At 37.8% G+C, this 26,723-nt stretch overlaps 1 protein-coding gene across 6 annotated transcripts in view; it reads left to right on the top strand.

Moving 5' to 3' along the window:
• PAPPA2 (pappalysin 2) overlaps positions 1-26,723 on the top strand; it is a 271,490-nt gene that overhangs the window by 79,079 nt on the left and 165,688 nt on the right. For all 6 annotated transcript variants that reach the window (XM_021933974.2, XM_021933973.2, XM_021933976.2 and 3 more), the window contains one exon: positions 19,276-19,421. In XM_021933974.2, coding sequence (XP_021789666.1) covers positions 19,276-19,421 — 146 coding nt within the window. The remainder of the gene's footprint in view (positions 1-19,275; positions 19,422-26,723) is intronic.

Below are 26,723 nucleotides of genomic sequence, written 5' to 3'. Positions count from 1 at the left end.
TGCAACATGGATTTAGTCCCACCTTGGGGCAAAGAGATTGGCTTTTTGTGCCCTTCTGTCAATCAGTCATTGTCTATGAACTGCTCCTGAGAGGAGGCAAACATAGCCTCCTGTGAGGCAGCTGATTTGGCTAAGGAAATTCTCTAAAGAAAGGGACCATCCATGAGCTGTTAGCAGTCAATAATCACAGCAGGTAGGAGGTGGAGGTGCCTATTTGGATGGGGCACCAACAGTCTCCTCAACATTCCTATCCAAGGTAGATCTCCCCTGCTGGGCTCTGCATCTCATTTTCTTTCTTATATGGTCTTTTCTGTTATTCTTCATTTTCTTTCTCTTTATTGGGTTCTTCCTTTTCAACAAATTTAGTAATGATTAAGTCTTTTATTATAAAAAGCTTTCAGTTTTTCTCTGCATGCTGACTTATCTTTCCCTTTCCTCCTTATGGTCTTTCTTTGTGGCTGAGATTCTTGTCTATGCCCGATACCTTTTCTTCCTTATGCCCCATTCTCTCTCGGACTCACTGCAATCTGATTCTGTCTCTATTGCTCTTTTGGAATTGCATTTGTCAAAGTTACCAACCTTTTCCTTGTTTCTACTTCTGATGGATAATTTTCTGTTCTCTTACTTGAATTGCCAGGAACATTTAGAATGATCTTCTCCCTTGGCTTTGGAGATGCCAATTCTGCTGGATTTCTTTGTACCTCTTCATTATTGTTTCTCAGCCATCTTTGCCAGTTTCTTTTCTTCTGCCTATTTTTTTTTAATTTACTATTCCTGTTCACTCTGTTGATTATTTCTTTTACTGTGCATAAGCTTTTTAGTTTAATTAAGTCTCATATTTGTCTATTATTGTTGTTGTCGCCTGTGCTTTTGAGATCATAGTCATTCATAGTCATTGCCTAGACCAATGTCCAGAAGAGTTTTCCCTAGGTTTTCCTGTAGTATTCTTATAGTTTCAAGTCTTACGTTCAAGTCATTAATCCATCCTTAGTTGATTTTTGTATATGATGATAGATAGGGGTCCAATGTCATTCTTCCACATATGGCAATCCAACTTTCTCAGCAACACTTATTTAAAAGGTTATAATGTCTCCAGTGTATATTCTTGTTGATTTTGTCAAAGATCAGTTGACTATAGATATAAGGCTTTATTTCTGGGTTTTCTATTCTGTCCCATTGATATATGAGTCTGTATTTATATTGGATATAATATATATAAGTATATACATTTATATATTTTGGTTACCATAGCTTTGCAGTATAATTTTAAGTCAGGTAATGTGGTGCCTCCAGCTATGTTTTTTTCTTAGGACTGCTTTGGCTGTTCAAGCTGATTTTTGTCCCAAATGAATTTTAGGATTCTTTTTTAATTCTTTGAAAAAAAGTTGGCATTTTGATAGAGATTGCATTGACTCTATAGATTGTTTGGGCAATATGATTGTTTTAATGATATTACTTCTTCCATTCCATGAGCATGGGATGGTTTTCCATCTACAATTTTATACATTAGTATTTCATAGTCTTCTGTGTACAGATTTTTCGCTTCTTTGGCTACGTGTATTTCTAGGCTTTTTTTTTTCATAGCTATTGTCATTGGGATTGCCTTCTTAATTTGTTTTTCAGTTTGATCATTATTGATATATAGAAACACTACTGATTTTTGTATGATAATTTTGTGTCCTAAAGCTTTACTAAATTCATTTATCAAATGTAAGAGTTTATGGTGAAGTCTTCAGGGTTTTCTAGACATAAGATCATGTCATTGGTAAACAGAGATAATTTGACCTCTTCTTTTCTAATTTAAATGTCTGTTATTTCTTTCTCTTGCCTGATAGCCCTGGCTAGGTCTTCCAGTACTATGTTTGAACAGGAGTGGTGAAAGTGGACATCCTTGTCTTGTTCTACTTGTTGAAAGAAATGCTTTCAACTTTTCTGCATTCAGTATAATGTTGGCTGTGGTTTTGTCATATATGACTTTTTTATTTTGAGGTGTGTTACTTCTATGCCTAGTTTGCTCATGGTTTTTATCATGAAGTGATGTTGACTTTTATCAAATGCTTTTTCTGCATCTATTGTGATATTGAACAGACAACCTGCAGAATGAGAGAAAATATTTGTAAACTATTCATCTGACAGGAAACTAACACCCAGACTCTATAAGAAATTCAGGCCGGGCGCGGTGGCTCAAGCCTGTAATCCTAGCACTTTGGGAGGCCGAGACGGGCGGATCACGAGGTCAGGAGATCGAGACCATCCTGTCTAACACGGTGAAACCCCGTCTCTACTAAGAAATACAAAAAACTAGCCGGGCGAGGTGGCGGGCGCCTGTAGTCCCAGCTACTCGGGAGGCTGAGGCCGGAGAATGGCGTGAACCCGGGAGGCGGAGCTTGCAGTGAGCTGAGATCCGGCCACTGCACTCCAGCCTGGGCTACAGAGCGAGACTCCGTCTCAAAAAAAAAAAGAAATTCAAACAAGTCAACAATAATCACTTTAAAATGGGCAAAGAAAATAAATAGGCATTTTTCAGAAGACATATAAACGGCCAACAAGTAGATTAAAAAATGCTCAACATTTCTTATCATGAGAAAAATGCACATTAAAACCACAATAAGATGCCATCTTACATCAGTCAGCATGGCATCTTCCCACTTATAAGTCAGATAAAAATAATGTGCACACATGGACACAGATTGTGAAATGATAAACAGTGGAGACTCGGAAAAGTAGAAGAGTGGAAAGGGGGTAGATGACAAGAAATTACTTAATGGGTACAGTGTATGTTATTTGGGTGACAGGCACATTAAAAACTCTGACATCACCACCACACAGTATATCCATGTAACAAAATTACACTGCTTCCCTGTAAATTATACAAATAAAGAAATACAAAATAAAAATTTCTGTTCCTAAGAGTTTATCCTCTTTTCTCTTTTGATTCTACACATCTTTTCCTGGGCCAGTTTGAGGGCTTTGAGAACCTCAGAAAAGATCCCTTCCATCACTGTCCCAGGATATATAAATCAAAAGTAAACGTTTAATTTTTAAAATAAAGCAAAATTAATATTGTCTCTTTCTAGATTTTCAGAATATATTTTTTCAGAAATCGATTTCTGAATATACTTTCTTTTTTTGATGTGTTGTTCTTTTTTGTATATTATTATTATTTTTTTATTATACTTTAAGTTCTAGGGTACATGTGCACAATGTGCAGGTTTGTTCCATATGTATACATGTGCCATGTTGTGCTGCACCCATTAACTCATCATTTACATTAGGTATATCTCCTAATGCTATCCCTCTCCCCTCCCCCCTCCCCACAGTAGGCCCCGATGTGTGATGGTTCCCTTCCTGTGTCCAAGTGATCTCATTGTTCAGTTCCACCTATGAGTGAGAACATGAGGTGTTTGGTTTTCTGTTCTTGCGATAGTTTGCTGAGAATGATGGTTTCCGGCTGCATCCATGTCGCTACAAAGGACACCAACTCATCCTTTTTTATGGCTGCATAGTATTCCATGGTGTATATGTGCCACATGTTCTTAATCTAGTCTGTCACTGACAGACATTTGGGTTGATTCCAAGTCCTTGCTATTGTGAATAGTGCCGCAGTAAACATACGTGTACATGTGTCTATATAGCAACATGATTTATAATCCTTTGGGTACATACCCAGTAATGGGATGGCTGGGTCAAATGGTATTTCTAGTTCTAGATCCTTGAGGAATCGCCACACTGTTTTCCACAATGGTTGAACTAGTTTACAGTCCCACCAACAGTGTAAAAGTGTTCATATTTCTCCACATCCTCTCCAACACCTGTTGTTTCCTGAATATACTTTCATTATTGAACTTTCTCTCTCTTTTCTGGTTCCCTGAGCACAGGTCCCAGCAACTTAACACATCATCTTGCATATTGTCAAGTGCTTATTCAATAGTAGTTGACTATATTAATGCTGGAGATGAACTCTAAATGGAAAACAAGGCAGATAATACTTCATTGCTCCCTTCTCCTAGGTTTGCTGATATTGCTCTGCTGTAGAATTCCCTGAAACCATAGAGTCTAGTTATATCTGAAACAGCTAAACTCCAAAGAGCAGTATATAGGACCTGCTGCCACTGGTAGGCAGCAAGAAACAAAACTACACTCAAAGCCCAACCTCTCTCCACACTCTGTCTTTGACAACTCTTTGTGTGGTGACTAAGGGCAGAGCAGATTCTTGGCAAAAACATTCTATGATGATAAGCTCTCGGAGCCTGAGTGGGAATGGGCAATGTAATTCCACAGGCATTACACTAGGGTTAAAAATAGGAAGCTTTTCCCGGGAAGAGTAGTTATTGTTGGTAACTGGAGCGCACATGATGTGTCTCAGCTAATGGTAAAAACTCGTGAAGTCATCCAGTGTTTTAATCATTTTCTTGTGTTTCTTCTCTCTTCTGTTAAACCTCTTTCCTCAATTGCTTTAGAACATTTTAAAGATTTTCTTCAAATCCTGTTTTCAAACGAAGCATTCTTTCTGTAATCTCTTTCTCTCTCTCTCTCACATACACACACACAGAGACATACACACACACAGAGACACACACACCAGAAGTCAGTTATTTTTGACAGCATACATGCACTAAACTGAACTCTAGACTTTCTGTTTTATTGAAATAGAGAAAGTATACTGGTCTTATAAGAACATTGGTCATTGAAAGTTCTTTACACTTTGACTTTAGAGGTGAGGGGGACATACTCATTAATTCAGAGAGGAATTACTGAGCAGCTACTAAATCTCAGACCCTGTGCTGCATACTCAGGGCACAATACTGAACAAGCCCAGACAGCATTCCTACTCCCACAGTCTGTGGTTTAATTGGGGAATCCTCAAGAAGCAGCATTCTGCCAGGTGCTCTGGCAGTGAAAGTAAAAGGTGTCACAAAAGCTCGTGGACAAGAGCACCCGACCAGGATTTAGGGTATTAGGAAAGCCTTCCCAGAATTAATATCTATATCAAAATCTGTCAGATGGAAAGAAGTTATTCTGGAGGTAGGTATGGCAGGGAAGGAAGAAGCTATTGGTCCAAAATCCCAGTGGCCTGGATAAGAGAGAGGGAAACATTCATGAGAGTTAGAAGGAAGTAGAAAGATTGATGCCTGAGAGGTTACCAGCAGCCAGATCCGGAAAAGTCTTGTAAACCATAGTAAGACATTTAGAGTTCCTTAAAGCAGAGAAGGAACATGATTAGATCTGCCCTTTTAGAAAGGTCAGTCTTAAGAAAGCATGGAGTTTGTATTCAAGGGGTGCAAAACATGTAACGGAGAAGCTTACTAGAAGGCTGTGGTTGAATTTAAGAGACATTTATAAATAGAACCAACAGAAATTGGCAATTAATTGAATGCGGTGTAGTGAGGAAGAGGAAGAATCCAAAATAATTTCTCAGTTTTTAAATTGAGTAATTGGATAGCTCAGGCGGTATGAAACAGAAAGAACAACAAGTTTGGGTGGGAATTTGAGGCCTGTGTGGTAATCAAATTAGAGATACTTATTACTTATTATCTGTGTGGTTATGTAGATCTGAGTATCATATAAATTTAGAAAATATTAACATATATATGATAGCTAAAGCTATGGGGGTGAATAAGGCATTGCATGGCTAACGTCCTAATAGGGGATTCTACAGCAGGACAATATCAGTGAACCTAGGAGAGGGAAAAAATGAAGGATTATCTGCCTTATTTTCCATTTGGAGTCCATCTCCAGCATCAACATAGTCAACTACTATTGAATAAGCACTTGATAATATGCAAGATGATGTGCTAACTTGCTATCACGCTGAGAAAGGAATGATACTTGCCTTCTGGGGTCTTTCTCCAGCTAATGAAATAAGGAATGCTCTCTATTATATATATATGTACATATGTATATACATATGAAATCCACTAATTCAATCAATGCCACAGTGGTGCTGGCCACACCTGGGGGAAGGAAACTGAAAGGAAATCTAAGTTCTTTATTGTGTAGGCCATAGGGTATCAAGAGTAAATAGAGGAACACCAGTGATATTAGAGGCAGAAAAATAATAATACACTATAGAACATCAGAAATAAAGAATCCATTCCAGATACTACATATTTTTGATATTATACTATTGTGGTTGATGCATAATTGAAATTCATATAAATATCTTTTTAAATATCTAGAAGTAAGATCTTTATTGTTTGCAAATATTGCCAAAGCAGGCTTAAATATTATTGCTATATTGTGTGTTTAGATTAGACTAAATGACACAGGGATTCAGATACAGGCTGAATAGATATAGATATATAGATATAGATATTAGTTTAGGCTGGGGTGATCAGTGAAGGCTTCATGGAAGAAGTGTTATAGAAAAGAGGCCTTGAATGTCAGTTAGAATTTTGATAATTAAAGATGTAGAAGGAGGACAGCATCAGCAAAGCAGGGAGGTAGATAAAAAAGCAAAGCCATACTTGGTGTTAATGAGTAAATCCACTCATTCAATCAATGCCACAGTGGTGCTGGCCATACCTGAGCAAAGGAAACTAAAAGAAAATCTAAGTTCTTTATTATGTAAGTCATGGGGTATCAAGAGTAAACAGAAGAACATCAGTTTTGATGCTGTACAGGGTGGACTAGAATGGATGTGATATTAGAGACAGAAAAATAATAAGACATTATTGAACATCAGAAATAAAGAATCTGTTCCAGATAGTGGCAGTGGGACAGGAAAAATGCAGATATATTATACATTAGACTTTGGGAAAGGAAATTCTATAGAATTTAGTAAATATTTGGATGTATAGGTGTCTAGCTATAGCTTAAGCTAAGCAACTAGCAGAATTTTTATGGCATGAATAAAAAAGAAAACTAAGAATGGAGATATGGGTTGGGTAGGAAGATTATGCTAATGAGATATATGACCTGTTGACTGAGGTCATGAGGGCTATATTAGTTTCTTAGGGCTGCTGTAACAAAGCCTCACAAACTGGGGGACTTAAACCACAGAAACGTATTGTCTCACAGGTCTGGAGCTATAAGTCCAAGATCAGCAGATTTGGTTCTTTCCGAGGGCTGTGAAGGAGATTCTGTCCCAGGTTCCTCTCCTACCTTTTAGTAGTCTCAGGCATTCCTTGGCTTGTAGCTGACATTCATTCTGTGTCTCCACATAATCTTCCCTCTATGGGAATCTGTTCCTGTGTCCAAATTTCCCTTTAGAAGGGCATAGTCATATTAGATTAGGGCCCACTCTAATGACCTCATCTTCACTTGATTATCTGCAAAGACCCTATTTCCAAATAAGGCAATCTTCACAGGTATTCAGGGTTAGGACTCCAACATCTTATGGGGGACACATTTAACTCATAACAATAGTTACCCCAGTAGGTGCATTCAAAAAGTATAAGAAAATTAAAAAGAGGATATACAGATACATAAATCATTTGTATTAAGATAATCATTGAAATAATGAGAATGTGTTTAATCTTCAAGATTGTGACAATTCAGAATTTGAAGAATGGTTCAATTTAGTATTCTGCTTAATATAAGAACTTATCTCTTTAATATATCTGCCAAATAACCCATTAGCTGCTGCTTAAATATTTCTAGTGTTAGGGATGTCATTTCTTAACAACTATAATTTGGTAAGGCTCTCTGTATACTGAGGCAATATATGGATGTGTATAATTTTGCTCATTGGCCCCAGTTTTTCCCTCTGGAGCTGCACAGAGTGAGGCTCTTACATGAAATCAACTTTCAAATATTTAAACAATTTTAAGATTGCCCCCACCCCTGGCATCTAGACTAAATGTGCACCATTTCTTCTACTATTCTTCCCATGGCATGGTTGCCAGATTTTCCTCCTTTTTAGTATACCTCTTCTGGGCATGTCTTCCAAAGTTGTAATGTCCTTAAAGAAGCATAGCACTGATCCAGGACAGATCTGTTCATGGCAGTACACAGTGTTTGTGCCTAGGATTGCAGCCTAAGAGTCTATACATTTTCCCGCAGGAGAGCCATGGAACACTGTTGGCAACTGAAAGCTATGGCATTTTCCTCCCATTGACTGGTGTTAAACCCAGAGTTTCTAATGCTGTATTTTAGTAGTTGTTTACGTGTGTGTGTGCTTAAGTGTAGATTTTACATCAGAAACTTTTAGATTTTACTTTCTGAGTTTACTCTCATAATTATAAGTTTTTTGAGGCCAATTTAACAGTCAAGTTGTTTGCAAATTTGACAAACTAACATCGTATGAATTATTGCAAGACATTGATTAAATTACTGAATGAAATAGGGGCAAATACAGATATTGGGTCTAGGTATATAAACTATTTTTGGGGCAGTCCCAGGATTTAGTGTGAGTTATTATAAATCTATAATTATAGGCCGGGCGTGGTGGCTCAAGCCTGTAATCCCAGCACTTTGGGAGGCCGAGACGGATGGATCACGAGGTCAGGAGATCAAGACCATCCTGCCTAACCCGGTGAAACCCCGTCTCTACTAAAAAATACAAAAAACTAGCCGGGCGAGGTGGCAGGCGCCTGTAGTCCCAGCTACTCAGGAGGCTGAGGCAGGAGAATGGCGTGAACCTGGGAGGCGGAGCTTGCAGTGAGCTGAGATCCGGCCACTGCACTCCAGCCTAGGGGACAGAGTGAGACTCCGTCTCAAAAAATAATAAAAAATAAAAAAAAAAAAATCTATAATTATACACGTTTTCCACCCTCCTTATAAAGATCTCGTGAGAGATTTATCCAACTTCCTGTTGAATCAAGGATACACTCTCCAAAACAGTGTCTTGCTCTAGAAAATTCAACAAAATAATCAAAACAACAACAATAAAATGTGATTAGTTTTGCATGATTCTTTCTGCCTGGTGAGCTCATGATAGTTCCAGTAATTACTTCTTCCTTGTCTAAGTAGTAAAAATTTGTTTATTTAATAATGCCTTGAAAATATTTCTGGGAATTGACATTGAGCTAACTAATTTATAGTTTCCAAATCTCTCCTGTTTCCTGTATCAGCAGTTGAAATATCTTTCAGTCTTTAGCCTCCTTGCATCACTCTATTATCTACAAAGATTGGAATTATTTGTTACATAAACACCAAAACAGGTCTTTTTGGGGTCTTATGAGTAACTCCTATGATTCTGGAGACTAATTCATTCAAAAACAGTTCTCGCACTATTTCTTCAGTCAGCTATCACTTGTAATTTCTCTTTGTTGCATTGTTCTTTTGCTTAAATATATCTTTCCTGACCTTTCTACCACGAGAATGAATATCAAATATTGAAAACACAGTTGGAATAATGTCTCTGAATCAGTCAAGATATAGTTGCAAAAAACAGAAACCACTGTAGCTATTTTAACCAAAAAGGGATTAAATACAGGAATTGAATTGCTTCCAAAATCTTTGTAAGGGCTAGAGTAGTAGAATTTAGGCTGGATATCTAGAACTATCTCTCAGAGTAAGATTATGGAACTAGTCTGCAAGTGGAGCTGCTATACCTGCCACAGAAAGGGAGGTGGGAATTCTGAAGCTTCGATTAGAACTGCCAGTTTCAGGGACACGCTGGCCAGCAGCTGTCTGGAGATCAAGAAACCACTGATGTCATCGCTAAGTCATGCTGTGCCTATATAGAGGGTTTGCCCTATAGCTTGTCTCTGAAGACCCATATTGCTCATGGCTGGATGCCAGAACACTATTGCCCAGCCGTTGCAGGCAAAGTCAGTGAAGGCAGTGAGAAGCAAGGTGATCATCTCACAGTCACCTTTTAGCTCTAACATGAAGAGCTACTGATGGTAGACTGTAAATCTCCTCCAAATCCCTGGGTGCAAAGGAGCTGGAGAAATGTAAAATTTAGCTTCTCTGTCCTCCAGAACAGTGAGACAGACTAGAAGGAAGGTGGAATAATTATGTGCTGACTAATGCACGAGATCTACCACATTAATAAGTGTCTTATTAATGTTTGATTATCTAAGCATATTTTTCACTCTGTCCTTTGTTATTTCATGTAATTTTGTACACACTTCTATTATGGTGCCTGTCACATTGTATTTTAATTATTTGTTCACATAATTGTCTTGCTTATTGACTGAGCTCCTTGAAAACAAGAGCCATGTCTTCTGTATCTTTTCATTGCCAGGGTCTAGCACAGTGACTTGCAGATAATAAGGGAAACCAATTTAAGGTTAGAAGAAAGAATGCATGCTTTGGAATTAGAGGAATCCAGGTTTAAAACTTTCCTCCAAAACTTACAATCTATGTGATCTGGGGGAAGACACTTTACCTCTGAAAGCCTTAATTTCTTTTCTGTAAAATGAAGTAATTGTGCTAACCTCATAAAGTTGTTATGAGATTTACAGGAGAAAATATATACAAAGCATGTGGCATACAGTTGGGACTGAATTAATTGTGATCACTATTATTAGTAGTAGTAAATAAATGGTACCAGGTAAATACATTATTGAGCGGATTTCCATTTTAATAATTATTCATCTTGGTAGCAAGGCAGATTTCTAAGAGTTCAGGTTGTTTTTCTTTTCCCTTCTGTATCAGTATATTCTATTTTTATCAATGCTCTGAAACAAATACATTTTAAAATTTATCATTCTTTGTGTTTTTTCATGCTTATGTTGGTTCAAGGCTTTATTTTTTTGCTCTATTTTTAACCATTTTATGCTATTACTCCTTCCAAAATCTACACGTGTTCTCTTAAAATTTTAGCTTCCCAGAGAGTTCTCTTTTAATACCTGGTTCTTTTTGATGCTTTATATCTCCTTTCTGTTTTATTGGGACAATCTAGGATTAAATTGATTTTTAAGGTTTCTATCCTTCCACCTCCAAAGGGCCATTTTCCCCTTGAGAGTCCTACGCATTAAATCATTTCCTTTTTGGAAATCTAATTTACTAAAGCTTGAAATTTTAGTGTTATCAGCCTGAGCTGTTATAAATACTAAAAATATAGAGGTTTATTTCAATAAGGAAATTTACTCACTCAACATCACCAGCTAGTTATTTCTTATTAGTGAGAATTAAAATCAAACTATTATATCTCTTTGTTGTTTCTTGAAATTTTTGAGAGTCAAGAAAAGTATTTATTGGAGGTGCTGTTTTTATTAGCAGAAGCAGCCTTCAGGCAGGGATCATCTCACTTGAGGTTGGGGTTAATCACTGTATCCCTCTTCTGTGACCATTTTGGAACTTGCCTTTGGGAGGTTTCAGAATCACTAATGGAAGTTCCACACTACTCTGTGTCTTACCAGGCCAGCGGTAGTTTGTGCACAGGAGAGTTTCATTTCTATTTTATTGTTGTTGAAAGGTTCCCATCATGGATTGACTTTAGGGTGTGAATGGAAGTATACTTTCTTCCTCTCTGCACTGTGGGATTGCCTCCATTCCGTTGCACCTTTTAAGCAAAGTATACCTGCTCCTTAGACATAAGCCATGATTAGCTCTCCGCCAAGTCTTGGAGATAACACTTGCTTTCCTACATTATGACATTTGAACTTTGTTTCTGGCTAAGTAGATATTTGAAGCCATAGGTATTGGTATTCATAATAAAATTTATTGAATGTTTATATGTGACACTATAAAGTGTCACATTTATGAAGATGTTACCCATTTTTTACCTGCCGATAACTGTATGAGGTGGGTTTCATGTAGTTATTTTCATTCGTTACTATAACTATATATATCTGTGTTAGTTACTATATTTTCATATAGTTATTTTTATTATTCCCATCTTACAGTTGAGGAAGCTGAGATACATTGATGGCAAGTGCCTTGCCAATGCCACATAGTCACTGAATGGAGGAGGTGAGCCTAGAGACTAAGTTCTTCTGGCCTGAGAGCCTGTGCTCCGGACACACTGGCTCCCTCTTGACTGTTTTCTCTCAAGTTCTCCTGGGGACCTCTTTCACTACACTTTTCTTTTGTGTGCTTTATATTTTGTCTTTCTAAGTATCTGTACATGATGAGTTATCTATTTTTATCCTACCCTTCTAAATAAATTTTACTATATGGCTCTCTTGATATAGTGGGTAAAATATTGCCAAAAACTGGAGTGGTGGAATACGTTCTTTTCCTCCTCTTGAGTCCATAATTCTGGTCTCAGAGTTTTTTTTTAAACAAATATTTTCCTTTGATACCATCTTTTAAAGCCAGATGTTCACTCTCTTTATGCTCTTTTATTTTCCAATGGTATTACTTTGAAGTGAAAAGAGATGTATTAACTTTCAATTCTTGCTGTAGTAAGTTATTGTAAGCAAAGTGACTTAAGATTACATGAATGTATTGTACTTGTGTAGGTCAGAAGTTTAACATAAATCTCACTAGGCTAAGATCAGGATGTCAACAAGGCTGCATGCCTTTGTGAAAGTTCTAGAGGACAATCTACTGCTTTGTTTTCTGCAGTTTCTGAAGGCTGCCTGAATTCCTTGGCTTTGGGCCCCTTCCTCCTTCTTCAAAGCCTGCATTCTAGCTCTCTCTGATCTTGTTTCCATCACTACATCTCTTTCTCTGATGACACGTAGGAAAAGTACTTTTAAGGACTTGTGTGATTAGATTGGGTCCACTGGGATAATCCAGAATAATCTCCTCGTCTCAAGGCCTGTACTTTTAGTCAAATCTAAACAGTCCTTTTTGCCATGTAAGATGACATATTCCCAGCTTCCAGGGACTAGGACACGGACATCCTTGAGGGCATTATTCTGACTACTTTAAAGTGTTATGACACTAGACTTTGAGTCCTTTCAATCTCTGATTATTTCTTTTATTTCAACTTCAAGTTCTTACAACACAAATATTTCTAGAGAAAATTCCATTTTGCTTCTAGTAGTATTCATTTCTACATGAGTTAGCAAACATTAGTTAATATTTTGTGTATAATGTCTTGTCAGGTTTTCTATATTTGAATTTCAAGAAACAAATGTATTCCTGGTTGATGATGTTCTGGTGATGATACTGTCTGGTCTCTTGTGTGGCTTTCAGAAGGGAAACAATATTCACCACCATGTCTCTTCTTTCTGGGGTCATCAGCAGTTGGTTGATTGTACTGAAGGGATGGAGTGAAGGAGAGCAAGGAATGAGGGAGGAATTCTGTGTTTTCTACTGGTGTCATAGAAAGAGTATTCGAAGTGGTACCACTTCAGAGAGGGACCAGGGAGGAGAAATGGGTATGGGGAAGATTGTGAGCATTGTCTTAGAGATAAACTGAATATCCACAGTCCACATAATGCTGTGGGCATGAATGAGCTCATACCACCATTAACAGTCAAATTACATTAGCTCAATGTGTAACTATAAAATCTTATCCTCATAGAGTGTACCTTTTTGGAGTCTCCAGAAGGGTGTGCCTTTACAATTCATGCCCACCGGTTCCGTGGCTCTCCTGCTATTTACCATTAAACACTGGCAATGGTATTTACCTTGTCTGCTGACACTCAGCATTTCCAGATGATGCTCTGCCCTATTTCTCTGGGGGAAAAGCTGGCCTTAGAGAGTTGGCACCTGATGCAATCCAAGGCTGTAAAACTCTCAAGAGTCAGAATGGTGCTGATGTCCCTTAATTCTTGCCAGAAATGGAGACAGCAACCCTTATCCTCATTAGTACTTTGTTTTGTTGTTAGGACTTCAAGCAGAACTGCTTGTCTATCCTGGATTTATAAATTTTTTTTTATGAAGTTTAGTTTCTTCCTAAAAAGCTCAAAATCCAGTTTGTAAGATTAGGTAGAGGACAAAAAGCCAATGTGTTCCTTCTCTTATCTTTGATTTTTAAATCTTTCCATGGACACAGGCATATATTTTCTCTGTATTTAACCAAAACTCAACCCTTCTTGCAAATCTACTCATGGGAAAACAAGTCAACAGATTCACCAGCTGGAACATTATTTCAGATACATTAAAATTCACTTTGTCTGACTTTCTTTTGTACTCAGATAGAACCACCAATTACACTGACATGCTGACTTCAAGGTTTCTGTGCACAGACCAGGTAGAAATATTGAATTGCTAGGAAAAGAACAAGAATCTAATCTTAGAGGAGAGGTAGTACTAGTTACATTTATGTTGGGGAGTTACTCGAATAGTGACGGTGCTTTGAAGTTTAAGAATAGAAAGGTTCCCAATGGTGAGCATGGAGAGTGAGAAAAGAATGGACCACAAACAGAACCCTGGGAAATAACTTTTAAAAATTAGAATGGAAAAGAGGAACTCACAATGGAGACTGAGATTGTTGGTCTCTAAAGCAGAAAGAGAACCAGGAAAGAGCATTGCAATGAAAGCAAAGGAAGTAGAGACTTTTTGGAGGGAGAAATAACTAATAATATAAAAATGCAACAAGAAGTTCCAATAAGAGAATGATTTTTTTTTTAATTTTCTGGGCAGAGAATCTTAAGTAGTCAATGATAACTTTAATGAAAGCAATTTTGATAAAGTGGTACAGATGAAAGCCAGATTATAGTGGGATTAGGAGGCACATGGAAAAAAAGTGAATGGGAGATGAAAAAAATATTCCTTTAAGAAGTTTGAATTGGAAAGGAAGAAGAAAAAGGACAGGGTGTTAGCTAGGATTTTCTCGGAAAACCTCATCTTGTGGGATCAGGGGAAAGGGAATACAAATAGGTAAGGAAGTAAATATGTGTGTGTGTGTGTGTGTGTGTGTGTGTGTGTGTGTGTGTGAGAGAGAGAGAGAGAGAGAGAGAGAGAGAGAGAGAGAGAGAGACCCAGTGACCCAGTGATAAAGTTCATGATGAATGGGCTTGATTTTATCATCAAAGAAGGAGGTATGAGCGTCTACTAAGAGTCATGAAAATGGAACAGTTGAGGTGAGAGGAGCAAAAGAAGAATATTGAAAATTTCAGATTACCCCTGGAGAGGAGATGGCCATAAACAATTGAAAGTACAGACAAGTGGAACTGAAAATCTTCATGAGATTGGAAATGAAAAATAAATAAATAAATCTTAATAAGGGTGACAATGAGAATGGATGGGCAAAGGGAAGTGAGTGAAGATCATTAGAAATAGGGAGATCAAGAATAAGACTGTGTTGGCCAGGTGCCGTGGCTCACACCTGTAATCCCAGCACTTTGGGAGGCCGAGGCGGGCAGATCATCTGTGGTTGAGAGTTCAAGGCAAGCCTGACCAACATGGAGAAACCCTGTCTCTACTAAAAATACAAAATTAGCCGGGCATGGTGGCACACGCCTGTAATCCCAGCTACTCAGGAAGGCTGAGGCAGGAGAATCACTTGAACCTTGGAGGCGGAGGTTGCGGTGAGCTTAGATCGTGCCACTGCACTCCAGCCTGGGCAACAAGAGCAAAACTCCGTCTCAAAAAAAAAAAAAAAAAAAGAGTAAGACTGTTTTCAGTGGATGCTTCCCACAAGTGTTGAAATTCCTCAGGTGATGATAGGAGGTGGAGTAAGGGGAGAGCCCAGGAATCAGGTACTGGAACTCTTTACTCCAGAAAACAGAAACTAGAGAACAGTAACCAGAAAACAAAAAATGAAAGGAAGTGAGGAGTATATGGGGATGAGTAGAGTTCCATGCACCTAAGAGCAAAAGGAATTTTACAGGAACAGAGAAAACTATGTGTTTGAGGTTGCACTGAGCAACCTGGAGAATGCTTCCAGGGGCCCACAAGTCCCAAGGTGTGGGCCCAGTGAATGGGGTGGGGGATCAGGTCAAAGGTGATATTCCCTAGAAAGATGAGACATAGTGGGAGAGTGGATAGGGGATGGGAATGGCAGGGGACCCTCCTGCATATTTTGGATAGAGAACCATATTTTACAGTAATGACAGGAAGCCTTAGGATTAACTAAACCCAAATGTCTATGAGGCACACGTTGCTTCTGTGAGGGGAATTGGTTGAAGGTCCTTAGGGGTACCTGTTTTCCTTCTGCAGGTGGCTGCCGTATCAACTGTGGAGTGCGGTCAGGCTCCTCCTTTGGCGTAGGTTTACTCTGACTGTGGGAAGTGGGGCTGTGGGTCCCAGTCTCAAGGTGCACATCCATCCTTTATGTCTTGTTTCTACATGCCAATTTTTGATACTGATTCAACTTCCTTCAGACAGCAGACAGCTCAGGATCTTTTGCTTATTTCTGGCTTCCTTCTTGAATAATTTCTATCAATGTACAAAGAGGTTTTTTAACTGACTAATAAACTACAGCACAAAGAATCACTTTTCCTACACTTTTACTTTGTTTAGTTGGGAACTAAGCAGTAGTTGCAGTTTGTGTGTACATTTAGATACTGGGATGTGGCTGGAGAGCCAGCTGTCAGGGGCATGGCAGAAGCCAGAGAGAATACACTAAGGCGGGGAGGCAATGAAACATGGTAGACTGGAAACCCGGCAATGGCTAATCCCAAACCAGTAGGTGACAGTCATAGAATGGTGAAGCAGATGTGCACTCTCCTTGGGGCATGTCAGAACTAACAAGCTGGAGCAATGGGGCAGAACAGCTTGATATGTCAGCCCCAAGGACAGCCTGTTACTGAGATAATATTTATAAAAACCAAGACATAATTTTGGTCACTCTGAGTCCTTCAGGGAGACATGTAAGTGAGTATCCTTATCTAGAGTGTACAGAGCATGAGGAAAGGTAGGTCCTGGCAGAAATTAAGCAGTTTAATGCAGTTTATCCCCCTTTAATACAAAGTTCTGGTCAATGCATGCCCGTTATGCATTTCACTGCATTTATGTGTGGCATTCTGCCTTCCCTTGAATATTAAGCTAATTTGAATGGCAAGTCTATCTCTTAATCATTTCTGAAGTAAGGTGCTAATCTCTAAATTTGAAAATAATGTCCATTTTTTCTCATCCTAAGCCCATGAACTGGGTTCTGGTCATATTGGTTGAGAAGCTAAGACATATATCTTCATTAGCTCCGATTAACTTTTGAAATGGTTACCTGTGTTGCAGTAGACAGAGCAATCCACATGCAAATCAGACACACTGACTTCTCATGTTTGCTCTCACTGGTTTAGAGGAAAGTCTGGATGGTAGTCTTTGTTTCCAGCAAAATAAGGGTTTCTTCTATCAATTCAATTGATGACACTTTCTAGATTTTTAAAATTTGTTCTCTCTCTTATACTTGATGACGTATATCTCTATCTCCAGGAAGTACAGGAGTCTGAGTAACCATACCCAGTTTGCTACCAGCATGACATAAATACTGTCATCTGGAAGGGTAATTTATGGCTGGAGAGAGGATTGGGCAAGGAAGAAAAGGAAGATGAGGAGAACCAGCTAATGAGGTTGGGGGTGGAGGAGGAGGCCTCTTGGAGGTTGCCTAAGAGAAATTAGTGGAACTGCTGGGTTGAGGGAGGGTGGGAGGATGGTGTCCAAGACTGGTAGATGGCAGGCAAAGAAGCCAGTAGCACACAGATAGCCAAAATAAGCCATGCCAGGAGCAGGGAGGTTGGAGAAGTGCCTGCAGAGAAGAGAGAGAAAGCTGTCAAGTTACCAACTCCCAATTTTAATTGGAACCCAAGAATAGGAACAGAGAAAGGGTATGGCTTTTCTTCCTTGGTATCCTGAGCTGAGCCCATTCTCAGTCTCTGATTCTCTGTTCCCCCTTCTTTTCTTTTCTTCTCTTTCTTTTTCTTTTCATTTATTTTATTATCTTTTCTCTTCCCCTCTCTATCTTCTGACCTATTGAAACATCTCCATGTTGAAGACTCACTTGATATCATCATCACCCCCAAACCATCAATTCATCAATAAAGGAAATTATACTTATTTCAAATAAAGGAGAAAGTAAAAGATAATGTGACTACTGTCTCAGGAAAACCAGGCAACAACTCAGAAAACATTGTGTCTTCAGGAAAGCAACAAGAGAACTATCCCCCTGATCACATATGACGTCATCTCTTGGAGTTTGGTGATTTCTTGCAGCTGAGAGCTAGTTTTCCAAGATATTATAAGTCAATAAAAGATGGTATTTTAAAGGCTCTTTTCTCCTAAACATCTTTGGTTCTAAAGCAAGATCTTTTTTTTTTTTTTGTCTTTCCTTTTATTCCTGTATTTGGTTCTGTTCCAGAAAACAGATAAACAATCTTTGGGATTGCCCTTTCTCAGGTGATTTTGCCAGCACATCCTACACTTGGATGAAATAGATGGCATCAACAGTCAGGAGGCAGAGCAAGCTAGAGGGGAAGGGTCATGCTGTCCTAACATGAGCTTCTGGGGCAGTAGATTTCAGTGTCTGCAGCTTGTCTACTAGCATAGCATCAACAAAGCATAATCTGTAAAGGAAATTTCCAACCTGTGTGGCCAGGCTGTCTGCCCAGCTGACGCTGTGATAAGAACATTCCTGTCTCTGGAATGGCAGACCATGGCCACTGTGGGGAGCATCTAGTAAGTCTAAGGGGCCATTGAGCTCTGGTTTAGTTGTTCCTTCTTAAAATAACACTTCAGTGAGAATAGAAAGGCCCTGTTTGCTTATGGTAAAGTTTTAAGTTTCACTGATGCTGAGAAGCTAAAGGTCTTTGACTATATATGAGTTTAGAAAGAGACCAAATGTTTGTGTCCTTTTCTATAAGCCACAAGTCATGTGTTTTTAACAGACCTTTAATTCTGTACATCAATGCAAACATAATATTGCCTAGTGCTTTCAAAGTCACCAATAAACATACTTGGTAAATATCATAAGGTAATAGGAGTAGGGTAGAGTTTCTATGGATTAAGGGACTAGAAAGAGAGATGTCTATATAATTGTTATTCTTTGCAGTAGCTTTATTATGTCCTTCCCTGCTTTTAACTCATCTCATTTTTTCCTCTTTTACTTTATGTTTTCTATCCTCTATTTCCCTTTTTATTTTAAAAAATAATGCTTGAAGTAGGCATACACTGAAAAAGAGATTGAACTGGAATTCAAGGATCATGCAGTGTGATGGAAAGAACAAGAAACTGAGAGTTGGAAGGCCTTCTTCACTGTGGCCTGAGAATAATTCTCAGGACAAAGAATTCATGGGATCATTAGGTTTATCTTGAAGAAATAATCTGGGTGTAGGGTGGGGAATTGAGTATGATGTTAAATATGGAGTATTCATACAAACATTATAGTGTTTTAAAAAGTCATTATGCTATTTATTGGTATGAGCATCCCAAATGTGTATTAGTGCCTTTTCTTCTGGTCTTCACGACAGGCTGGTCTCTGCCCCATGTCCCTTCAAAAGGTAATGCTGGCTGGGAGTGCCATTAGAATCTGATTAAGTCTGGCTCTGCTATTCTCTAAGTACCAATTCTTTGCTGTGACATTTTCTCATCTTGCACGCTCTCTAGGGCATACATGAGTGTGAAGGAGCTGAAGGAGGCCCTGCAGCTGAACAGTACTCACTTCCTCAACATCTACTTTGCCAGCTCAGTGCGGGAAGACCTTGCAGGTGCTGCCACCTGGCCTTGGGACAAGGACGCTGTCACTCACTTGGGTAAGTGAAATGAAGACCAAACATGGTAGGAAGAAACAAAGAAGACTGAAGGAAGCTTGTGAAAATAAGTTTGGGGAAAAAAGAAAGACAGAGAAAAAGTAAATTTACACAGTGAATTAACTGCTTTGCGCTGAGAGTGGCTCTTGATAGAGCCTGTCAAAATGTTTCAATATAGACAGGTAAGACGTATTAGAGCAAGCAATGACAAATGCTCAGGATGTTCTAGACTGAATCTATAATTTAGATGAAAATAAATTGCTGGCATAGAATAAGATCATTTTAAGTCTTGCAGAGCCCCAAGTGGGGAACTATCAAATTATCAAGAAGGTGGCTGGACTGTGAAACCTGCTTTACAGAGATCACTGTTCCAGAAGACTGGTGGGCTTCTTGTATGGTAGGACTCCTGAGGAAATCCCAGGAAATTCAAAAAGTGGGGTTTGCCTGCTCACCGGGGAAAACAGTGGATACCTTAACACCAAGTGCAACTACTGAACACAAGAAAGACAATCGTTTTTACAATGTCTTATTATTATAAAGGGAAATCTTACTGAGCAAGCAATAAGAGTGATTACATCCGTTTTATAAACATATGGATAAAGAGTAATTATTGAACATAATTAGTATACATTTCCAAAAAGTATTAGATAGCATTCTCTAAAAATTTATTTTAAAGTAAGTTACTATAATTGAGAGTAATATTTTGTGTTGGAAAAAGAATGGTTAGACAGACTGGAAACAATTTTATGAATGATTTTTAAAAGGTACTGCAAAGTTGGTCTTCCTAGTAATCAAATAAGAAGCAGAGAGGAATAAATTAAAGTAATAGAACATAATGCTGTATACGTCAAATACTTGGTCATAGTGAAGTCTAGAACATATTGACTTGAAAATCATAGAAAATATGAGCAAGTATTCAAAAGATAACCAGTGTTGTAGATTGGGGAAGGAGGAAGATGAGCAATGCGTTAGCGATAGACAAAAAAAAAAAAAAAAAGGTTGCTGTTCAATGCTGTTCAAGTGTAAAATAGTGATGAAAATCCACAGAGTGAATCAGGTTGAGATCCAAAAGGGTTATATATACCAGAAAATGGAGGACATATGCTAATGTATATATACACATATCTGTATAACAAATTAAACATGTAAGAGTCCAAATTAAATGCTTTGCTAGCATGCACAGCTGGATTTCATTGGCTCTATAGTATCTGATTCAGTTTTAGAGCCCTTTTATCACTAAACTGTATTTTTAGTTCTCAGTACATCAGAAATCAGAAATTTGTGATGTTAGTGTTGGCCTGAGGCTACCAAGGCAAGAGCATTGCATGTGTTGATAACATACTGTCAGGTTCCTCAAGTAAGGACCTGATATTTCCGGGGATCCAGTATAAACCAAACAAGGCATTCAGATTTATCTACAATTACTATGAGTGAAAAACTAGGGAAAGAGAGGTTTCTGGGTGGGATGAGATGTTTTGTTGTGCCTGTCAGAAAACAAATTTGTAAGTCATAGGCTGCACTTCATGGCTATCGGTTTCAGGAAAAGTTCTAAAGGATTTTTGATACAGCTGACAGAAAGGGGCTGTAGATTTCAGTCATACATTTCCAAGATGGTCACGTAAACTGGAGACACCCCTGTGCTTTCCAGATGAAAGCTAGTATGGGTCATTCTAGCCTTCCTGGTAGCAATGGGTGGACTAGAAAGTCATATTCCTGTAATTCATTTAATAGTGAGTATGGGTGTTTTGAGCTACGCTAATCAAAAGCAACAGTAGCAGAGGGGACATATAACACTATAAGAAAATATCTCCAACTTGGTGCACACTCCAATCACCAAGACTAACCTTTCTGGTGTATGTCTATGGAGGTCCTGACAGCAAGATTTACCCAGCAGTGGCTTCTATGAGGCGCAGGTCTATCAATAGGAACTGAATCTATTTGGTTAAAAAACCTTAAAAAATTATCTTCCTGGCCATTATGGAGACAAATGATGACTTCTTGATAAGAATTGTTGGACTGGGGCATAACATTGAATGTTTTCTAACTTTATTAGAATTGGGCATTGGCAAGACTCATTCAACTATAAAAAATGGATAAAATACTTTAAAATTATTTATTTGAAGGCATCAGACTGGCTAAGGCAACAAGGATATGAGGAGTCCAATCCCAGAAAGAAGAAAAATGCATTGAAATGAGTCCTGTATATAATTCAGTCTTTTTTCTTTCAGGGAAATTGCCAAATTCTCAGTGGAAGACATAGAGGCAGAGCAGAGAGCAGCAGCCTAGAGCTTGCTTTGGTCTCAAGACAAAAATTAGAGTTCAGGTTTTCAGGGTAACCAAAACTTGAGGGACCAGGATCCTAGAGAAATGGAAATCACAAAAAGTAAGCCTGATTTTCTGCTTGTGATTTTCTTTTAAGATATTTGTTAATTACTAAACTTACATTCTCAGGGCCACTGGGCAAGAAAACACGTAGAAAATAACTTCTAAGAGATTAAAAAGCCAAACAGTGATTTTAGGAGTCTCATAACAGAAGAGAGAAAATTGGGAGTTGAGGCCTTGTCGAGGAGAAGGGGCTCTGAGACACCCTCTGTGCAAGGGTAAACAGAAGTAGCACAGCTTATACAAAGTCTAAAATCTAGCCTGAAACACTCTTTTAAAAACGTTTCAATAGTTTTTTGGGGAACAGGTGGTGTTTGGTTACATGGATAAATTTTTTAGTGGTGACTTCTGAGATGTTGGTGCACCCATCACCCAAGCAGTGTACACTGTACCAGTGTGTAGTCTTTTATTCCTCGCCCTGCTCCCACACTTCCTCCTGAGTCCCCAAAGTTCCATTGTATCATTCTTATGTCTTAAATCCTATAGTTTAGCTCCCACTTATAAGTGATAATATATGATGTTTGGTTTCCCATTCCTGAATTACTTCACTTAGAATAATGGTCTCCAACTCCATCTAGGTTGCTGCAAATGCTATTATTTTGTTCCTTTTTATGGCTGAGTAGTATTCCATGGTATATACATATACCACATTTTCTTTATCCACTCATTGATTAATGGACATTTGGGTTGGTTCCATATTTTTGCAATTGTGAATTGTGTTGCTATAAACATGTGTGTGCAAGTGTTTTTTTCCATATAGTGACTTATTTTCCTTTGGGTAGATACTCAGTAGTCGGATTGCTGGATCAAATGGTAGATCTACTTTTAGTTCTTAAGGAATCTCCATACTGTTTTTTCATAGTAGTTGTACTAGTTTACATTCCCACCTGCAGTGTGAAAGTGTTCCCTTTTCACCACATCCACATCAACATCTATTAGTTTTTGATTTTTTTAAATTATGGCCTTTCTTGCCAGAGTAATGTGGTATATCATCGTGTTTTTGATATGCATCCTATCTACTTTTCTTTGTTTTTGTTGCATTTGCTTTTGGGTTCTTGGTCATGAACTCTTTGCCTAAGCCAATGTCTAGAAGAGTTTTTCCAATGTTATCTTCTAAAATTTTTATGTTTCCTCCTGAAACACTCTTAATCCCTGTTTGGAGAAAGTTTATCTGCCTATATTCTAACTGCCTAGAAAAAGAAAGTTAAATATTCTTTGGAGAAAGACATAATTGAAAGCCTCTACAATTGTTCATGCACAGTGTCTAGCAATCAATAAAGAAATATCAACTATTTCAGGAGACAGGGTCAAATGATGATAAACCAAACAAACAAGTCATACAGAATCAAAACTTATCCAGGTATTGGCATTATTGGGCACTGGCTTTAACTATGATTAATAAGTAAAAATAGATGAAAATGCATAGTTTGTTCATAGAACTGGAATCTCTAATAGTGGATCAAATGGAAATTTTAGAAGTAAAAATAAATACCAGTAAGAAAAATTAAGAAATTAATAGATGGGTTTATGAACAGAAGAAAGAATTTAAGAACTAGACCATTGTAGAAAATTTACAAATTGAAGCTCTGAAAAAGGAAGTGCTGTGAAAATACAGAAGAAATCTCAGGTAACATTTAAGACTCCATGAAAAATTTCTATCATAAATTGGAGTTCTGGAAGAAGAAAAACAAATTGTGGGCAGAAACAATATTCAAAGAGATAATGACTGAGAATCTTGCAAACTGACAAACAATATCAAACCACAGATTCTAGATATTTTACACTTGCCATACAATCCAGTAATTGGACTCCTGGTCATTAATCCTAGAGAAATGAAAAAATATATATCCACTTAAAAACTTGTACATGAATAAATCTTCATAGCAGTTTTCTGTTTTCTATATAGTAGCCCCAAACTGGAAATGACAAAAGTGTCCTTCAGTGCTGACTGCTTAAACAAACTGTGTACATCCACACAATGAAATACTACTCCACGAAGTATTAATGCATGCAACAACTTGGATGGATCTCAAGGGCATTATGCTAAGTGAAAAAAAAAAAAAAGCCAATCTCAAAGTTACATGGTGTAACATTTCACATTTGCAGTATTCTCAAAATGGTAAAATTCTAGAGATAAAGAACAAACTAGTGGTTTCCAGGGTTTGAGAATGAGGAGGCAATACATGGTCGGAGGTTGAGAAGAGTATGGATGTATTTGTGACATAAAGGATAGCAGGTGGGACATGTTAATAGTGATAGAACAGCTCAGTATCTTGACTGTGGTGTTGATTACACAAATGTATGTATGTGATAAATTTCATAGAACTACAAACACACACACACAACTGCATGCAAAAACTGGTGAAATCTTCTGATAAACATCTATGATCTCTATAAATAAGCAAGGTACTTTGCATATAGCAGGTGCTCTGTGAGTGATCATTGAATGAAAGTATAGATGAGTAAAAGTATTAAATTTAAATGATTTCAAGAAATGCTTAAATTGTCTCATGAATCACTGACTTCTAATGGAATTGCGAAAGAAGCAAGGGATATTTATATTTTATTCTTAATCCTTTGAGAAATAACTGTACTCCCCTACAACATGATTGTTAATGTGCTTTTCAGAAGTAAAAGACTAGACTGAACAGCTCACAGATCTGATTCAATAGAAAATTGTGTTCTTATTTATTTCTTCTTGTTCAATCATAGCTGATTAAACAAAGGAACTGTATTGATTAAAATCAGGTGTAGAGTAGTACAGACAGCTGACATACCATGATAGAGGAAGACATTCAGAATTTTCTAAATAGAGCCTTTTTGAGACTCAAGATGGGATTATTTGTTTGTGTCAGCATGTAAAGGCCCTACATTTTCAGGGTCTGTTGAGTGACCTAGCAGATAAGCACATTAGCCTGAAAGTTTGAAGACTGAATCCAATTTCTGACTATCAATGGCTTAAGTCACTATGTGAAAAGACCAAGGTAATTTGTCATCTTGATTTGCCATCAACACCATTTCTGCCCTTTCGTATGATTTTGTGCTTTCAATGCTGTGTTAACACAAAGAAAAATCTTTTTGCAGGTGGATGAATGAGTGGGATCCTCTTGAGCTCTAATATTCAGTAGTTTGAACATTTTTAGCCATAGTAAACAATGCCTGAATTGAAAACATATCTTTAAAAGCAGAACACTTAAGTTAGTCATAAACTAGCCCTTTTATAAGCCTTGGATACCATACTCATCATCATTGATTCATTCAAAGAAAAGCTTGACTGTGTTTTGTGGCAATGCCATAGATAGAATAATGAAAACAGTCTGCTCTTAAGGAGTGCACAACATGATTGGGAGACAGATATGTAATACAGATTTATAATACTATGTGATGGCACCATACATGAAGTTAGGCAGGAACATAGAAAGGAAAGTGCCAAATTGTGCTGAAAGTATTAACAAAGTGTTTCCAGAGGGGCTGAGGCTTGAGATGGGAATTGAAGGATAAGCAAGAGTTTGCTTGGCAGACATAGGAGAGCATTCCAGAGCAGAAGAACTGGCAGATGGCAGGGTTCAGCACACACTTAGAAGTGGGGGTGCTTTGCATGGCTACAATAGTGCTCTTCAAACTTATTTTTTCCCTTGTACCTGTGAAGAGACTCAAAAAACTCAGCAAACCTTCATACGTTCTCAAAGTAACATCTAAACATCTAGTAATAGGTTTAATAGTAGCAAAAAGAGTAATTGGGGCATGTAATTTTATTTCAAACTACTATCATTTAAAAATAAATCTTAAATTTACTTTCTTAAGTGTCCTCTCAGTACCATACCAATTTGAAAATCACGATCATTTATTTAAAAAAAAAATCATGGTCATGTACTTTTTAAACATTGGGCAAGTGTTCATTGTTTTCTTTTTTTTTTTTTTTTGTCTCTTTAAACTTGTGTTTCTATTTCACTTATATAGAATTTTATACTAATGTAACATACACATGTATTTTTTTCAGAGTCTAGTTGGTTGCCTGTTTCTCAGCTAAAAACATTTTGAGTACAACTCTTTTGTGATCAAATTTTGTTAAACTAGACTTTTTATTTTGAGATATTATACATTCACATGTAGTTGTCAGAAACAATGCAAAAGCATTCTGTATAACCTTTACCCATTTCCCCTAATGGTAACATCTTATAAAACAATAGTACAGTCTCACAAACAGGATATCAGCATTGAAACTAACATAAGTTATTAAGCATTAAAAATCACTTCTCAGTTGAGTTATCATTTGCAATGATTACTCTTCTACAATTGATCAAAACAATATTTTTAGATGTTGGTTAATCACTAGTAAAAACAAATACTTGGGAAATGTGTATTTTAAGGAGATAAACATGGCTCTCCCAACCCCAAAGTAGTTCTTGTGTCTGTGAATGAATAGTAATTATTGCTGTAATGAGAAAAGATTTAACATAAATTATATTGCTTTGTTTCTCATTTATAGCTGTAAGTGCTAAGAAAACTTGTTCGAATAAATGAGGGATGGGGAAAGAGAAGTTCTGTTTGATTGACTAAGTGGATGATGGTGCCAAGGTATAAAATGCAGGAAAAGGAAAAGCAGATGGGGAGCCAGTTTGCTTTTGGATATGTTGAGCTAGAGGTCTCTAAAATCAACTAAGAAGGGGCTTCCATGGAAGAGGGAGGAGGAAAAGATATCAGGGGGTGTACCGGAAACCAAAAGACAGAGAGTTTGAGAAAGTCTCGTGGGGTCCACAGCTACTGCAGAAAGATGAAATCAGCACAAAGGCATTTTGGCCAAGTTAGAGAGAAGAATCACTGTGGCACAGAAGCTAGATACTTCCTAGTGTTCTGGTCTGCCACGTTCCTAATTGTTCTAGAGAATGTCTGTACCACCACAGAGCAGTGAGAGCACCCAAT

Source organism: Papio anubis, chromosome 1 (assembly GCF_008728515.1).
Source record: "Papio anubis isolate 15944 chromosome 1, Panubis1.0, whole genome shotgun sequence".
Classification (NCBI taxonomy): Eukaryota; Metazoa; Chordata; class Mammalia; order Primates; family Cercopithecidae; genus Papio; species Papio anubis.
The sequence above is the reverse complement of the archived record's forward strand: the minus strand, read 5'-3'. Positions and strand labels throughout refer to the sequence as shown.